Raw genomic sequence first — 18,126 nt, 5'->3', positions numbered from 1 at the left:
GCGGGGGCGTGGCACCGGGCGTCTGTCTTCGACGTCGGTGCTTCGTAGCTTATTTCCCATCATGCCTTGTACGCCCGTTGTTTTGCCTCTTCTTTTCCCGCTGTGGTTTGAAAACTGCGGAAACCGCCATGTCTCCCGGTGAGGCGAGCCTGCAAGTTCCGCCGGGCCTCGAGCTGTACCTGAAGGAGAAACGTCTCGCCACGTTCACTCAGTGGCCATTCGTCTCTGACTGCTCCTGCACTCCGGACAGGGTGAGGAGCTCGTTTCTCCCCAGCCGTGGTGGCCCTCTTTCCTTCTCTCGTCCTGGCGGGGGCCTTTTCTTCCTTGGAAGTGAGCCCCTTTCTGTTGAATGGGTTTACTCCCAAACACAGCTGCAGGTGTTTCTAGCCTGCTTTATTCACAAAAGACAAGTTCCGCGCGCAGAGTACGAAGACAGTTTATTTTTTTTTTTAAGGGATAAAAACACCATAGATTGCAAGGCTTTTCTTCTCTCAGGTGCTCTGCTCCTTCCCTCCCTCCCTCCCTCCAAAAAGGCTAGAGCAGACTGATGTGATCAGCCAGTTTGGTGAAACTGTGACTTCTATAAGTCTCCCCCAGCCAGCCTCTTGATTTGAGCCTGGCAAACGAATGGCAACAAGAGCAAGCGTCTTTCTTTATTCATTTGATATGCCAAGCAACTCTGGATGGCTAACAAGGGTTCAAAACATCACAGTACAATAAAATGCCCTCCCTCAGTGTCCAGACACCCATCTCATATGGTGTTCTGGTCCAGCACCTGGGGGAAGAACCAGCTCTTAATATGCCAGGGATGCAATCCTTTTATGCCACGCAAATTAGTTGCCTAGCTGTGCCATATTTTTCTTTCAAAAAGCTCTTCAAGGGGAACTTTGTCTAGAGTGGCGGTTCTCAAAGTCTGGTCTGGAGGCCCCTCGTGCAAAGTAAAATATTCTAAAATTTCTCAGTTTTAATTTCTAATACAGTAAATGTCAGGTTATGACCCACATAAACCAAAGCTCTTTGGGTTCCTCAATCATTTTTTAAAATGTAAAAGGGTCTTGAGACCAAAATGTTGGAGAGCCATTGGCCTAGAGCATGTTGCCATATTCTAGGTGTAATTTAACCTTGGTATGGGTAACTGATGCCAGATTACACTAGCTCCACTAAAGTCACTTGCAGTGCACTCCTTGCTGTTTTTGCTAAGTAAACATTCAGGGACAGTGCAGCAACAAAGAGTTCCAAGCCCTGGAACTGAGAAAGAGAAGTTATCACTTTCCAGATCAAGGTTACATTTGAATCCTTAAATTGAGTTTTCTGCTGGCCATCAGACTATGTAATCTGCCTGGTTTAATCTCAGTTTATTCAGGGTTATCCAGGCCAGTATGTAATCTAAACAATATTCAAATATAGTGACTTCTTCCTTGGCATTCGTTGGCAAAGGAAGAACTAAGCATCATCTTCTTATTTGTGATTCTTCATTCCCAAATTCTAAATTATTTTTCCCAGAGACCTTGTATGGAACATTGGGGGCCTAAGATTATGATTACCAAAACTATTTGCCTTGTTCCACTATCCAGATTCAGGATCAGAATCAATGTAATGTTGTATCCCAAGACTTAACTTTGCCAAATAGTCTAGAGAAATGCCATTGTGGATAATTTCATAAATTACTGAATGGTCCAGAAGGATAAATAGAGCTGCACTCATTCTACCCAATTACTGTGAGGTTATATAGCAAGATAACCAAAGCAGACTCAATTCCATCATCCTGATATCATAACCAAGATGATATCTTCTGGATGTGTTGGCCTGTAGAAGATGAGAGTTGTAGTCCAATTCTACATTAAGATGAAGAAGGATCCCTTAGATTACTGTGCCAGCATTCTGACAGGTATATCATAGAGGGCATTGAATAGCACAGGTATACCACAGAGAACACAGAACAACAATTTTTAAAATTGAATTATATACCTTTTTCTCCAGCTTTTACTCTTGCTAAAAATAATTTTGCAAGATAGCAGCCTGACTTAAAAAAGAAATTATTCTAATCTACCTATTTTGTTGATCTTAAAATAGCACTCCTTTTCACATTGTCAATAAACACTCAATAGGAAAGGATCAACACAATCCTGATCTCCATATGCAGTAAATTCTATCAAGTTTTTAACATTGACATTTTTGTATGTTAAACAATGATTTATATCTGATCACTGCAGTATGTTAATTTATTACAGTATTACTTAAACGGGAATTATTTTCTTATAACTAGGTTTTGCCTCTCTTTATACCACTTTTTACATTATGTTTTTAATGAATGTAGAGAATATTTCTAAAATATAAAGACCATTTCTTGCAACCAGCACATTTAACAATGAAAGTGAAATGATTTTTAGATAGAAGGAAAATCTGGTAGTTAATAGGCAGATACAGCAGTTCATTTGAATCAGGTGAACATGTTTAACATGGAATTCATATGGTTGGTTGGGTCCAAATATTTACTCCTGAGAAAGAATTAGATTGATACTTTTTAAAATGGAAAAGCTCCTTCCCCACTCTTGTGAATAAGTACTATTTATAGATAATTCTTGCTGTATGCACTTCCTACTTTTTATTTCCTTCTCAAGTAAACTATTATTGCCATTGACAAATATGTACAGTAATACTTCTCTGTCAATTGCATGCATATGATGGAGTGGGCCATAGTCTATGAAAGCTTATGCTATAATATTGTTAGTCTTTAACCAACCACAATATTATTTCTGTATTTACTGTAATAGATTTAATATAACTAGCCAACTTTGAGTCATTTGAGAAATTATAGGTCAAATGTTTATATAGCCATCTATAATTAATTAATGTTAACCTGACAGCCAACATGGTGTAGTGATTAAAATGCTGGATTAGGAGTGGTGAGACTCAGGATCTAGTCCTCCCCTAGACTGGGAAGTCAAAAAACATCAATCTACCAACTGTACTGAACCAGTGTGGTTGATCATGGTCCATAACTTTCAGTGAAGAGGCCTGCATCCTTCAGTGAATTGATACAGGCTAATAATGTTAACCTAGTTATTATATGTTAGACATTTTAAAAATGTGCTTTTATTTTTTAAAATCTGTTTTACTTAACTTGGTTCCATCAATTATTTAAAGATTTTTTATGCATGTGTGTGTTAGCTAATCTTAGAGACCTGAAATAGGAACAGTACACACAATAGTATTGCCATTCTTTTTCTGTTCTTTTCATATATTTGTAACAGGGTAGAGAGCAGAAGTTACTTAGAGCCAAGGAGACCTGCAATGAAATCATTTTTCAACTACAGCCCTTCCAGTTCAGAAATATGTATAACCTGACATGTATAACTTAATTGAACATTTTTTTCTTATTATCTTGTTCTCTCTCTCTTCCCCCTTTCCCAATTCAGATGGCAGAAGCTGGATTCATTCACTGTCCTGGTGAGAATGCACCTGATGTGGCACAATGTTTCATATGCTTTAAAGAATTAGAGGGATGGGAACCTGACGATGACCCTATGTGAGTACTTTGGAATTGTTATCCTAAGGCTTGTTATCCTAAGACATACCAAATGAGTTTTGGGAAAGGTAGCTCAAGAAATATACTTAGGTAATCTTGCAAAACATTATATTTTATTGGTATAATTAAGGATGATAGAGGCAAATACAGAATTGTATAAAGTATTAGTAATATATGGTGTTATCCACTCTTTTTGCATAATATTGTTGTGTTAAAGCTGTGTCAAAGCAAATTAAACCACTTGCCAAAGGCAGGTTCCACTTATCATTTGATATTAGTTGTATGGCTGACAATAATTATTACATGATCAGCTAACACTATGCAGTCAGTACATCTGGCTTCCATTTTTGAGTGGAGGGTTTCCTTATAGAAAAGAAACCTGCTTTTTAAGCCTACATCTGCTATCTGCAGGTTTTTCCCCCTCTTTCACTGAGGGGGGAGGATGGGAACCTGGAATCTTAACTATGAACTGACACAGTCCAGAAGCCTCTAGAACAGCCTTTCTCAACCTTTTGACCTTGGAGGAACCCTTGAAATATTTTTCAGGCCTTGGGGAACTCCAGCACATTCAGGCTCAAATATAGGCCAGAAGTTATGAAATTATTATATTTGTTTCATGCATAGGCCTGTATATATGCATTAACAGTGTTCTTAAACTAAAAATAATGAAACCTCTTTAATGTGAAACCTGTGCTTGTTTTTTGCTGCACAAATACTCACTTTTGGGCCAAACTTGAGATAAGCACACACGGATTTCATCTTCAACTGAAATAAGACGATTTCTGTCTTTGCTTTTGATGCTTGTTAAATAAGAAAAAGCTTGCTCACACATGTAAGAGGTTGAAAACTGCAGTAAAATTTTCAATGCATTCCTATGAATGGCAGGATACTCTTCTTTCACAGAAATCCAGAACTTATCTATGGGCAGATCAGTGAATCTCATCTTGAGTGTATGATCAGATTGCACCTCACAAAGTTCTTCCTCTTCTTTCAAAGGGAAGTTCTCAGGCTGAGCAGAAGATGCAGAGAAAGGATCCCTCACCCAGTCATAGATTTGTATTGAAAGAGAGGGAAAGTACTGATCAATTTTGTTCTGCAGTAGATTTGAGACTTTCTGGTATCCTTCCTCACTCTCAAGCCCAAGCAGCAGTGGAAACATTTCAGTATTTCCTTTTGCAACATGATTTTTCCAAACATTGTTTTCTTTTAAATCCAAGAATCTTGTCACTTGAAGTCAAAACATTTTCTCCAGTGCCTTGCAGAGACTGGTTCATGTGATGAAAGATATCCACTAAGTATGCTAGTTTCTGCAACCATTCTCCATCTTCAAAGCACTTAGCAAAATGTGGAATACTATTTTCTCGAAAATACTCTTGCAATTCTGCATTCAGCTCAAACACCCCGTTGAGAACACTTCCTCTGCTGAGCCACCATATTTCTTTGTGTAACAGGAGACGTATGTGCTGTTTGACCAGGTTTTCACATAGGTTTTTAAACATTCTTGTGTGAACTGGTCTTTGTTTAATAAAGTTAACCATTTTTGTAGCATCATCCAGAACTTTTTTCATTTCATCTCCAAGAGTTTTTGATACCAACACCTCTCTCTGAACAAAGCAGTGTGTTGTGACAACATCAGGATTTTCTTTTCTTACAAGAGAAATGAAACCTCTCATGGAGCCAACCATTGATGGAGCACCATCAGTACAGATGCCAACACAGTTCCTCCAAGACAGACTTTTTGTTTCCAGATATGAAGACAAAACTTTAAACACATCTTGGCCTTTGCATGTTTCGTGTAGTTCTTTGCAGTTGAAAAAGTTTTCTTGAACTTCACCATCATTTACAAATCTTACAAATGCTGTAACATGACATTTATTGGTGAAATCTGTTGACTCATCAACTTGGATAGAAAAACTGCTGTTCTTCAGTTTATCACACACAACTTCTTCAGCATCATGTGACATGTCATCAGTACACCTATTTATTGTACTGTTTAACAGTGGAACCTTTTCAATTTCTTGTACTGCATCTGGTCGTAGCATTTGTCCCACTATTTTATATGCTGGCATGATTACTTTCACCCAAAGTATGACTTTTACTATGCTGTGTAATAAGTTCTGCTACTAAATAACTTGCTTCTTGGGCTTCTTTATTGACTGTCATTTATTAACAAAAGCTATACTCTGTTCTGTGATTCCAATAGCTGTTTAAAATAATTAGAATTTTTATTTGTCGTATAGCTGTGATTTGTAGTTGTGTCTTTTTAATTTGCTGGAGCCATTGCTGCATTTGCAAGTTGTTTGCTACAGATGAGGCACAATGGAATAGGACAACTTGGATCACCAGTCCATGTAAAACCCATTGATAAATAACTTCCATTGTAAAGATGAACTTTTTTTGAGTCCACTGATATACCAGTGCAGGGAAATGCCTGAGAAGATTTAAACTCTTCACTATCATAATTAAACTTATTGGTATTGTCCATTCTAGAATCCTCTTCTCTCTCTCACCTCCTCTTCAAAAATCGCCACATTGGACCCTCAGACATGATTGAATAAATGTGTATGAAATTTATTTCAAATAATGGGATAAAATAACTACAGGAAAACCACAGGGAAAAGATGCAGGAGGCATAGGCTGACATCACAGCTTAAGTTGGACAAGTCCATTAATTTCTTGAAAAATACACTTCTCCCCCTCCTTCCTTCAGTATATTCCTCCCTTCCTGCAACATATTCCTCCCTTCCTGCAATATAGCGTTCATCTGTTATCAACAGTCTCCCCTATCTCGCGTCAAAAATTAAGAATGGATTCAACAAAATAAACATAGTCCTACAGCATACTACCGGAGAGCTCAGAAAGAGTTGTAACTAGATTTTTCTTTGGTTTCTGCTCATCACTCTGAGAGCGTGTTGCCTGAATTTAAACTAATTTTTAAATAAATCATGATCTGCCAGGGAACCCCTAGTGACCTCTTGGGGAACCCTAGGGTTCCACGGAACCCTGGTTGAGAAACCCTGCTCTAAAATGTCAGGTGGGATGTTTGTATGGGTTTATATCTGTCCTGTCAGCCAATTCTAAATCCATCTGCAACATCTTCTGCTCTTTTTACTAGAGGCCTAAATTGGCAAGACCCAGAAAAGACTGGTATAAAAGTATCTACTACTTTTTGATATTTTTTTTTAAATGTAAGCTATTTGGAAACCAATTTGACTAAAAAGGAGAATACAGATGCTGTATTTCTCTAGTTCTGGCTAAGCTGTGATTATTGGTGACGACGGAAAGCGTATGTCACTATTTTCTGTCCTTCAACCACAGAAACAGAAAGGCAACCCAGCCCTTGGCAGCTGTTGCTTCAAGGTGCACCAAAGTCATGGCCCCCCAGGAGCAGCGGGAGGGACTTTGAGGTCTCAGGGACTGATTTCATCTAGTTCATAGAAGGGAGCCTGAGAAATGTTCCAGTTCTCAGACCCCCACCTTTGACACATCGAATACCCTTCCATGTTAGCTTGCCCAAGCCTCTTCCAAAAGTGTTACAGATTTTATGCAGTTGCAAAGATAGCTTTTATGGCTATGGGAGTATGTCAGTGGCATGGGAAGGTTGTTATTTTGTTTTATTCTTTTCCTCTCAAATAAGACTGGAGCAGAGTACAGAAATAATAAAGACAGTAAAGTATGTAAGGTTCCCCACATATAAAAAATAATGAGAGAAAAACAATTAAAACAGTTCATTTCAAAAGGTAGTCTGGTCCTAGAGCAATTGTTATTCTACAAATGCAGAAATACAAGATAAGACAGACTGGAGGGCAGCCATACATACCCTGAGAGAGAATTCCATAATCTGAGTGCCACTTCTGGGAAGACACTATTTCTAGCTCCAGTGTTGCAAGTCAGAGTTTCCAGTGGAACGACAGCAGAGCTTCCCCACCTGACACATGTGCAGGTTTGGGGGAAAGTGGTTGTTTAATAGGAAATTGATGGAGAAAAATTTGTATGCAGGGAGGCATGGGATCTAAACTAGGATGGCACTCTTCACATTTAGTATGCTTACTAATTACTTTAATTGCCTTTTAAAATCAGTTGCATGATTATGAGTTGTCCTTCAAATTTCTAGGGAAGAGCACCGTAAGCACTCCCCCAACTGTGCGTTTCTTGCTCTCCAGAAAGATGTTTGTGACCTGACAGTACAGGAGTTTATGAGACTTCGTAAAGAGAGGATGAACAACTTGATTGTGAGTATAACTTGCAAGGAACCATTAACTTAGTCTGAGTATGCTTGTCACTCTGCAGGACTTTGGTAGCACCTTTTCAGACTAACACATTTTATTAAAGAGTGAGCTACAGCTCATTTCATTATATGCATGAAGTGCTGAAATTGATACAAGAATTAAATTGGGACCAGGGAGGGGGTGAGGGGAGAAAGGAGAAGATAGATTGGCTAGGCAGATGCAGGTTACATGTGATATAAGTACCTTATCGCCGAACAATTGTGTTGTATTAAAAGCCTATTGTATTTGTTGAGACCTCCTGAGATAGCTTGAAACCTTTTGACATAGGTAAGTTCAGCAATCTCTGACTCAACTGTGCTGGCAAAGGTTTTTTTAATTTTTTTTCCAAAATGGCTACTTTGAGATCTGTAATGGAGTGTCCTGTGAGGTTGAAATGCTCTAATATTACTTTCTCCTTGTTCTGAGTCAGGTTAGGCACTCCATGCATTTGATGAAGTGAGCTGTAATAAAACTTGCTAGCCTGAAAAGATGCTTCAAGACTCTCCTGATTTTTGGCTACCATAAATTAATACACTTTCCTCCTACAACGTCTGATCACTCTGCTTTCCCTGTTGTGTCTTAAAGGTCATATGATACTTTGTATGGCTACATAGTCTTATGTCCATAAAAGTCCCTTGGATTTGAAAGTTAGGCTTCTTAGCTAATTTAACTACAATCCATAGGCCAGTCTGTTACTGGCTGATTTCTATCTCAAAGTGAATTGTCTAGGTATGTTTCTCTTACTTTATCAGCATAATACTCCCTGTATAGTTTTTCCCTATAACTCAAGAGCTGCCTATTTATTAATAGGAATATGTCTTTTTAATTTTCTTCTAGGAAAAAGAAGTTAACCAGAAAATTATCGAGATGGAAAAATATGCTGATCATATCCGTAGTCAAATAGACCTGCTGCGTTCATAAACTCTGTATGCGCCATTGGATGATGTGGGTTTACTCTTTACTGTCTAAATAGCATTGAGCAGAGTCCAAAGTTGAATTGCTCAATGTCTGCTGTTCAAGTCTATGAGTTTCTTTATATTTACTTGTGGAATTTCTTATGTGTTCTTGAATAAATATTCCTTTTTAAAAAATATTATGTTTTAATAGCTTCCTGAGCAAGGCTGTTTGAAGGCCCTTTTGTTTTCTCAACATTGTCTGCAAACATTACTCTCAAGAGTTGAATGAAGCTCTGACCTATTCTTGAAACTAGGATAAATTGAGAAGAGCAGGTGTTAAGCTGCCTTCTTATGAAGGTGTTTTATTTTGACTATGTCTTTTGTTCTTGGAACAGTCATTCTCAAAGGAGTACTCATCAGTTATAAAAGCCTTCTTAGAGACATGGTAGACGGCCAGTAGTGAGATAGTGAGTTATAATAGTATCTAGTAGATATTTGTTAGCTGAAAAGCCTAAAGGGTTTGGTTCTGTTCCTTATAAGTGATCTAGATGGATATAATGAAAAATAACCATATTTTGTTCTGAATAGTTATTCCAAAGCGGATTTTTGCATTGACTCCAAAACATCTCAGTGGATTGTCTGCTGACCCATAGCATGGCAAATAGATCTGGTATACAGATAGTCCTCACTTAATGACCATTCATTTAGCAACCATTCAAAGATACAATGGTGCTGAACAAAGGGACTTATAACCAGTCCTCGCACTTATATCTGCCACAGCACCCCCACAGGGTGATCACAATCTGGGTGCTTGTGGTTGCAGCATCCTGGGGTCACATGATCGTCATTTGTGACAGGTTTATGGCAAGCAAAATCAATGGAGGACCACTTGATTTGCTTAACTGTGATTTGCTTAACAGCCAGTGATTCACTTAATGACCATTGCAAAAAAGGTAAAATCAGGCATGACTCACTTAACCGCCACCCTGCTTAACAATGAATTTTCCAGTCCCTATTGAAGTCGTTAAGCAAGGACTACCTGTAAACTAAAAAAAAAAAAGATTCCAGACTTCCTATTAGATGCTAATAGTAGAATTTGCTTTCCTTAGAAGAGAAAGTGAATAGATAAAATTATTCTTTAGTTGATTTGCAGTCATCAAATTAAAAGTGAGTGCCAGAACTTTCAATAGTGTAAACATTTAAGTAGTACAAAATTAACTTTCAAAATTCATTGTTGAAGAATATGTTGTAGAGTAACATAAATGAGTTTGCAAAAGGATTGACTGGATATATAGGATGAACAATGTGATGATGTTGATATACAATTACACAATTCATTCCTCCTCAGAAAACAATGTTACCCTAGATAGCTTTTTAAAAGATTTAGAAAAATTGAAATTGTTTGTCAGTTTCTATAAATGTTGGTAGTTAAAATAGATATGTGATTTAGGTGGTTACCAATAGCTAGAGTATAAATTTTACTCCATTTGTAGATCTTAAAATATTGGGTCCTTACTGGGAATGGAATGATGTAATTGACCATTTAATTGTGCCCCTCAAAACACCTTCTGCTCCATCATTGTAGCTTAAAATGGATCCTGCTCTTCAATAGTTAACAATATTACAGAGAAAAGCCAGTCCAATTGTAGTTGGCAGCAACTACTTGTAGTATTATGAATATCTACAACAGTCACACAACACATACACGGACAAATTATTCCTCGTTTGAGTAATACAAAAACCTTATTGCAAGAATAGTTGGTGTAAAGTGTTGTCAGGTCAGGTTTTGTAATAAGCCTCTGTCTTCTGTTGTTCCTTTAAAAATTCACTTTTCAAGGTACTGATGGAGGAAGAAGAGACATAACAGGCAAGTTATGTATTGCTTTGGCTTTGTTTGGTAGGAGCTGGTTTTTTACTACAGTAGGTAGTCTGGCTGGAGATCAGCTTTCATACACAACATCTCCAGCATGGCCAGAAATTATTCATATTGTGAGACTGTAAAGTTCCTTCACTCTGTCTCACAAAGCTGACAGGATAAATAAGCAATTTCTGCTTAAAAAGTGTGCTTTATGGTCTAAGTTTAGAGCTGTTCCTAATGAGCTCTGACAATGAGAGGGTAATGGGCAGTATTGTTGAGTTGTCTAGAATTTTAACTGCTCTTTGCTCAGTGGTGAAACCATAATAGATCCCTAGTGCAACTGCAATGTGATAGAAATAACGGCACTGCAGTTTCTTGATATACACTTTCACTAATTCATACCACAGTAGGATGTTTCTAATGAGACAGGGTGGCTGCAAGTGTCTCTCGGATCAGGGAGAGCCCTGCAGTTAGACAGGGTGGAGCATCCCACCTCTGGCAGCAAGTTTTGGGATGCCACTGAAGGGCAGTGAACCATCAATTATTTTCTACCTTGTTACTGAAGGTTTAGTGATTGATGAAAGAGGATACTGGGTTTTCTATTTCAGGCAAAGCATTTTGTTTCTTAACAAATTAACTATAAGAAGGCCATGGGGGCAGTTGTTGCATTATTTTACACAGTATTGCCTTTGTCAATGGCACTTTACAAGGAACAGATACAAGGGCTTTAGCCTCAAGAGGCAGTCTAAGACACACAGAAGTAACAGAGAAACAAGAAATGTGCTTACTTCAATTATTGTTACATTAGAGTAGTTGGAACATGGGATAGGGAGATTATCTAATGGCTTCTCAGAAATAACGAGTTTTGAGGAGAAACTTAAACTTTGATCTGATTAGTATGATTGCTGCGGATGTTTTGAATGAATATGGAGAATGAGCAAAGGGATGACATCTTGGGAGAAAGTTGAGAAATTCAGCTTAAATATGTTGAGTTTGACAACTCTTTTTGACTTGTCATGTTTACTAAGTCAGCTAAATGGATAATTCAGTAAATAACACATAATCAATACAGTATAAAACCATGGCTCGGTGTGAACTGTGAACCCAGTATTTTATAAGTATTTTGGATGTTTTGGCCCTTGTTATCTCTCACTTGAGACAGTAAGGTCTTTTTCTGCTTTTTCCATGTTTCTATAACTAATATTTCCATTTGTTTGGTCCCCTGTAGCAATATTGCCCAAGTCAGAAAGGATTCAGGTACAGAGAAAATGCTTCTCCCGAATTTTGCAGAGTTACTCCAGTGATCATAGTGGAGTAGTCTGTTATGGGTCTCTGGATTAGGGGAGAGAGAGAGAGAAGAACCTCTCCCCTCAACCCCACTCTTCTCATCTTGAAGGTTATAGGGCACAGACCCAAAAACTGACCTAGACATCCCACCCTAGGTTTTTGGATATGAATCTCGTCAGTATTTCTGGGTAGGATGGAAGCAGGTGACGAATGGGGGAGTTCCGGCCACCAACCAACATCGAGTCGGGTTTCCAAGATCTGGCTTGGCTCTACTGTGGCGCGCGCGCGCGCTCCGGAGCGCGGCTGGGGTCTTCCCTTTTGCCGATTCCCCCCGCTCTTTGCGCTCTTCTCCAGTTTGCGGTGCAAAGGACCGCAGCATTTCTCCCCGCCCCCCGCATCTGTCAGTGGACCGGGCGGCTCCGGAGCCCTCCCTCTCGCCTGGGCTCCCCGAAGTTCCCCGCAAGGTAGAGCTGCGCCCCGAAAGGGGGCGGCTCCGTCTCTCTCTCTGCAGCCTTTTCTGCTCTCGCCGTGCGGGAGGCGAGATCATGGTACCGAAGTGTGGGGCGGCTCTGTCCCCGGGCGCGCTGTGCCTGGCCGCTGCGCTCAACGGGCTGCTCAGCTTCGGCCTCTTGGCTGCGGCCCTCGGCACCGACTACTGGTACTTGATCCACGTGGACGGGGCTGGGCGCAACGGCAGCGCTTGGGATGGCGAGGAACTGAGCTCTCACTCCGGGCTCTGGCGACTCTGCGAAGGTAAGGAGGGCTGGACAGCCGTGCTTGCTCTTCGCCTGCCGGTGCCGCCGTCCCATGCCATCTCCTTGGCGCTGGGCTCCGTGGCCACTTGATCCCAGCGTTCTGTGGCGCTGCCCTCCAGGCGGCGGCGGCGGCGGCGGCGGCGGCGGCGGCGGCGGCTTTCAGCCTAGGCGGCAGGGAAAACTGCATCCGCCTAGCAGCTGCAGGCGCCGTCCCTACCGAAGGCTGAGCGCTTGAGGCGAGCGAGTAGCGGTTCAGGACGATGAACTCAGTTCAACCTCCATTCCGGCCGTCCTCCCTCAAGACATTTGTGCTTCTCAGCTGTTTTCCCCTGCTTTTGTCCCCACCCCGAAATTAGCTCTCACCTGCCACTAGTTGGTATGAGCAGGTTCGTCGAAAAACGCGAAGGAGACCACCTAATTCCCGAGATCCTTGTATCCCGGCGCCTTTCCGATCCATGTCGGAGCTGGGGTCTGCACGGTCTAGAAATACTGGCTTAGGAGAACAGGAGCCCTGAGTGGAGGAGAAGGTCGATCTGCTGGGCAAAGGAGCGGAGCCCAGGGAGAGTGCTGGAACCGAGCCCTGAAGAAAACGTGCCGGCGGCGGCGGCGGCGGCGGCGGCGGCGGCCGCTGTCTGCCTCTTTAGCGATCAGCTCACAAGAATGCACCACATTTTTCATGACGGTAGAGCAAACCTTAGGCATTGGGACGGTTGCTTGCTATTTCACTCGGATGCCTAGCGTGGCTTTTAGTATCCCTCATCGTCAACTGGACTCCCACTGAAATGGCACGCACGGGCTGAATCCCAAGGGTCTGCGTGCATTTGCACTGGGCTGTGAAATAAAGCCTTGCTCCGTCGTCTGAGCTTTGCTCTCTTTTGTTACAATGGACTGTAGTGCTGAGACCCCTTCTTCCAAGTGCAGGGATGGGTATTGTTGTGATTGCCTCATTTCTCAGTATGACATAATCTGGGGAAAACAACTTTTATGGCAGCAGAGGTGGGTCAGGTATACACAGTTATCTACTTGCATAGCTAGGAAAAAAGGGTGGGGCCAGTAACACCCCCCCCCCTTGACTGTCACTAGAGATTTACAACAGGCCAGGCAGATTCTCTTCCCCACCCAAGAGACATACATCCCTGTTCTTCCCATTTGTTCTTCCTCCATGTCACATCAGAATCATGCAATGGTATGAAATGAGGAAAGAGTGCCCTTGTGGTATTATCACAGGAAGAAGTGAGCGCACAGTAGGCTACATAAAGGGGGCTCCATTTGCCCTCCCTAACTTTTAAGACAGCTTTAATTGTTAAGAATGAGCCAAATTAGTGATCTTTACAAAAAAGCACCTCTAAGTGCTATCCCTCAGCACAAATGTATCTGTATCTGCTGGTGTTCAGTTTGTTATAGCTTGCGGTCTCTTTGAAGTTTCTGCTGAACTACAGCATGCCTGTTGCTGCATTTGCACCACTCAGCATTCCAGCACTGTGAACATCATTGCTAGCTGTCTGTTGCTTTTCTTCCTTTATTGCTTCCCCAGGACAAAATGCCTGCATGCCCCTGATTGACCCCTTTGGCGCAGAGAGTTGGCTGGTCCCAGCATCACTCCAACATCTTATCTGTGAGTAGAGAACTTTATGTGGTTTGGGCACCCTTGAAAGTGGTGGGAAATTTTATACAGGTGTTCCTATTTTGAAATTCACATTGTCCTCTGTAAAAAGACCAAGTTCAGAAGATGGGATGGTGGCTTTTGTAAAACTGATTATTTTACAAAAGTGGGCATTGTTTCTGTTTTGGGGATGGTCATAATGGATTTATTTGTTCTTTAAGGGAAAAAAAATGACAGAGCTGTTAAAGAATGAGTGATGTTTCTGGCAGGAAGATTAGTCTAATTCAGCCAATAAAAAAATGGATATCACCTTATCCAATTTCCAGGATTTTGCTTTTCTCTTTTGATATGCCACTGTTTTTCCCTTGCCAGACATGCATCGGGCCTTCATGATCTTGCTGCCACTCAGCCTCATCTTGATTATTTTTGGCTGGATCTGTGGGATCATTGGCTCCTTGGCCCAGATTTCCTGGCTTCTGCTCTTCACAGGCTGCTATTTTCTGTTGGGTGGTGAGTGATACTATGTCTAGAAAGATTTTAAAGAAAGCAGGGTTTTCTTTCTTGAGGATGATCCAGGCAAAGCAAGTCTGAAGATGTCAGAGGAAGCTTCCTGAGTGGGTCACTGTAGTTACAGAAATAGCATTTCTTCCCTGTGAACTGCTGTCCTATTCCTTTTTCTCATAGATAGTAAGAGGAGGTCTCCAATGCTCAGATTAGCAGTAGGACAGCCTAACCAGGAACCTTTGTAGACTCAAGGACTATCTTCCCCTTTGCTATGAAAAGCCTCCTGTGTTAATGTTGGCTAACGCACTTTTAACCAGAATCAAAATATGATGTAAAAGTTAATATCTGCTTCCTATTTTTCATTTCCTCAGTTCAAGACACTTTGTAAGTTTGATTCTGGTTAATATTTTATATTAGTTTTCTATCTTTAATATTAGTTTACATGCAGATTCAATTCTTAACATTTCCATGTAAAATAAATAGGTAGCAAATGAGATAAAGGTTACTTATTTGCTATCAGTCAGAGAATGGTTTAGCATTTTAGCAGATTTATGATATGCATTTCACGTTTATAAATTCTACTTTACATTACATAAAGTAGAAATAATTTGAACTGACAGGCAACTTCCTGTGATCCTAAAGTCATGATTTACATCTTAACAGAACATTGTTATTCTCTATGGTAATTGGCCAGTTAAGGATGGGAACAGGAGTCTGAGTCCTTCTCACCCAGACCACTCCCTTGGTATAATTGCCTTTGATCAGTGGTGGGTGTCCTACAGTCCCAGCCAAGCCTCTATTTGTACCATATGGAGCCCCTTCTAAAACCCAGCAGTGCAAACATTGAGCAGTTTCTCCTACCAACCTGAGGTGAGATACACATGAAAACTCTAGTGTAACTCCTAAAATAGACCTTATGTACTTTAAAAGCTAAGAAACCCTAACCTCTGCAAAAAATGGGAAAAGAAATGGAAAACCCTGATTGTCCATGTCCAAGCTCAGTTTGCATCATTGTTACACTCACTTTAGCTCTTGTCCTCACCAAAAATTAGAATGTCAATTTCATTCACAAGGAAGCAAGTCTGCAGTCAGATTTTGGGTATACTCCAAGAAATCATAAACCTTTATAAAAGCAACAGCTTGCAGTATTTTAAAGACACAAATATTGTTATTTGTGCAGTCAAGTTATTCCAGATCTCACAGCATTTTTGCATTATGAGCATGCCTGCTACTTCTTGTTGCATCTGCCATTTCGAATTGCAGTACATACTTTATTATCAGATATTCAACTATATCACCTGAGATCCAAATAGCAGCTCTTTGATTATGTGAGGCCAATTGTATTTTTAACAATTAATTGAGACTCACAGCAGACTTGTATCTGTGGGGCATAGTAACCACTCTCATAGTAACCAGCTCAAGTTGCTTGCAAATGAAGTGATGGGATGCTGTGACAATCACATTCACTATGATAGAAACTAGAAATAATTAATTTATTCTGAAGCCAATAGGACACACAACTGAAGCACAGTCAGTAGCTAGATTTATCCAGGTCTTGTCTGGACAGAATCCCCAAGCATTTCTCTGGCAGAGACCACTCTCTTGTGAGACTTGTTCCTTTGCTACATGAGGAGTGAATGGATGGTTGATAGGTTGCTCTTGGATACTTAGAGCAAGTTGCTAAATAGGCAAGATCTCTGTGGAAACTATTTTAGGAAGGTGTGGCATCTAAACATTTGCTTTACTAGAACAGATCAAAGATCTGTCTAGCTCAGGGTCCTGTTTCCAAATGCTTCTAGAAACTTTCAAGTAAACAAGGGGATGGTAGCTCTGTCTCTTTGCTTGATGTGGATTGCTCCATTTAGCTATCATTGATACTAACAGAATGACTATTTCAAAATATATGTGTTACTCAAATTGCTGCTCTGATTATCTTTTCTCCACTTTTCTTCCCATTCAGCACTGCTGACACTGTCAGGGACAAGCACCTATATCTGCTACTCTAAAGCAGCATTCACTGAGACTGTGCGCATGTATGACCAACAGCGTTTTGACCATGTCCACATTACCTTTGGCTGGTCCCTGGCACTTGCCTGGCTCTCTCTTGGCACAGAGGGGTTGGCTGGCATTCTGCTTCTCCTGGCTGCCCAGGGACTCCGCCTGAAGCCGGATGCATGTTCAGCAGGCATTTAATCCTGGGAAAAGGTGGGAAAGGGAATGATCAGTGCCAGGGCTGTGAAATAATTCTGCTCTGCTTTCCTTATATTGCTTTCCTTAATCTTTCTTATAGGAAATGTCGATGTTCACTCCCTGCTCTGGTATAAGTGCAACACACACAGATAGACTGTGGGGTACAGGGCCACGGCCTACTATGAAGTAGAAGAGTCCCTTGTGAACGTGAGAGGCTAAGGGGTAGCACAAATGGGAACTTCTGTTAAAAAGGCATCATGGTTCCAATTCTGCTTCTTGTTTTCATGAACACTGGGAGGGAATTTAGAGTTCCTTTATTGAACTCTTGATGTGCAAACTGAGTTAAGGCATTCAAGCTAGGATCTGTGGCTCCTCCAAGAACTATGGCAAACCTGTCTACTTTGCCCTGATTGTTTAATGCATTCCTTATTTCTCCTTTTCTTCAAAGCATGACTTAATTTCTGCCTTCTGATTAATCTAGGATTTCTTTAAATAAAGCAAGCAAATCTAACATCTGGCTGTTAGCTTCTTATTCCCTCCCTGAAGCAACAGAATAATGTGGTTTCCAGCTTTCATGTACCACAATTATAGGGTAGTTATTTGTGCTGTGGAAATTGGATTCTCCAGAACCACAGAAGACCTCATCTGGCAGATATAATTAAACAGTGTGAAGTACCCCGGAGAAGCAACTTTCTGGTACATCTCCCATCCTGCCTTAAAAATCCATCAAGGTATAAAAAAGAAGAATGTACAGTGGTGTCCCTTTCTGTGTAGGAAGCAAGAATGATTCTCAATCAAGAACTGGCTTTGGCTCTTGGTGCAAAGTGCTTTGGAGAACATTGGAGCTGCTGGGCTTCACACCTGCTCTGCAAAGTAGCTGTTTTTCTCATCCAGCTGAGACAGGACTGGCCACTTGTAGTCTGCTACTCTCCTATTGTTTACACATGGGGCCTTAATGAACAATGGTTTTAGTGCAAGGATGACATAGCAAAAGAATGAAATGATGGCATACAGATTGGACCAGTTTACATGTTAGCCTTTGGCAGAGGATGGGAAGCAAATTTCCCTAAACATTCCATGTCTTAAATTAGGGTTGGTTTCAGTTTTGCAGCTGTGGGGTAGTCAAGGAGAGTTTTAATGGAAAGGGATGAGATGCCCATGCTCGAATCTTAATCTGCTAAATACTTCTCTTTTTAAGGGTAATGCTAACTTGTGCTAACCAAGCTGAGGATGTTT

At 40.8% G+C, this 18,126-nt stretch overlaps 2 protein-coding genes across 3 annotated transcripts; both read left to right on the top strand.

The window, feature by feature from the left end:
• The first annotated feature begins 71 nt into the window (after positions 1–71).
• Positions 72–8,738, top strand: BIRC5 (baculoviral IAP repeat containing 5). The gene is made up of 4 exons (XM_007428503.3): positions 72–251; positions 3,420–3,529; positions 7,644–7,761; positions 8,635–8,738. The coding sequence occupies exons 1-4, from the start codon at positions 129–131 to the stop codon at positions 8,716–8,718; spliced, it is 435 nt and encodes a 144-aa protein (XP_007428565.1). The 5' UTR covers positions 72–128; the 3' UTR covers positions 8,719–8,738.
• A 3,519-nt stretch (positions 8,739–12,257) lies between these two features.
• Positions 12,258–17,387, top strand: TMEM235 (transmembrane protein 235). 2 transcript variants are annotated; one of them, XM_088138555.1, is made up of 5 exons: positions 12,258–12,591; positions 14,128–14,208; positions 14,569–14,706; positions 16,661–16,905; positions 16,991–17,387. In XM_088138555.1, exons 1-4 carry the CDS (start codon positions 12,384–12,386, stop codon positions 16,891–16,893), a joined length of 660 nt encoding a protein of 219 aa, XP_087994681.1. In that variant the 5' UTR covers positions 12,258–12,383; the 3' UTR covers positions 16,894–16,905; positions 16,991–17,387. The 2 variants fall into 2 exon arrangements, with proteins under 2 accessions (XP_087994681.1, XP_007428575.1); XM_007428513.3 differs by having other exon boundaries at positions 16,661–17,387.
• Positions 17,388–18,126: the final 739 nt, after the last annotated feature.

This window comes from Python bivittatus, unplaced genomic scaffold, assembly GCF_059951505.1.
Source record: "Python bivittatus isolate LINGU-HERP-01145 unplaced genomic scaffold, Pbiv_v1 ctg000220_np1212, whole genome shotgun sequence".
NCBI lineage: Eukaryota > Metazoa > Chordata > Lepidosauria > Squamata > Pythonidae > Python > Python bivittatus.
Note: the sequence above shows the minus strand (reverse complement) of the source record. Positions and strands in the feature narration are given on the sequence as shown.

Coding starts and splice junctions, on each gene's coding strand:
- BIRC5 (XM_007428503.3), top strand. CDS start 129: ATGTCTCCCGGTGAGGCGAGCCTGCAAGTTCCGCCGGGCCTCGAGCTG. Junction 3,530..7,643: donor GAACCTGACGATGACCCTAT/GTGAGTACTTTG, acceptor TCAAATTTCTAG/GGAAGAGCACCGTAAGCACT. Junction 7,762..8,634: donor AGAGGATGAACAACTTGATT/GTGAGTATAACT, acceptor ATTTTCTTCTAG/GAAAAAGAAGTTAACCAGAA.
- TMEM235 (XM_088138555.1), top strand. CDS start 12,384: ATGGTACCGAAGTGTGGGGCGGCTCTGTCCCCGGGCGCGCTGTGCCTG. Junction 14,209..14,568: donor ATCACTCCAACATCTTATCT/GTGAGTAGAGAA, acceptor TTCCCTTGCCAG/ACATGCATCGGGCCTTCATG. Junction 14,707..16,660: donor CTGCTATTTTCTGTTGGGTG/GTGAGTGATACT, acceptor CTTCCCATTCAG/CACTGCTGACACTGTCAGGG.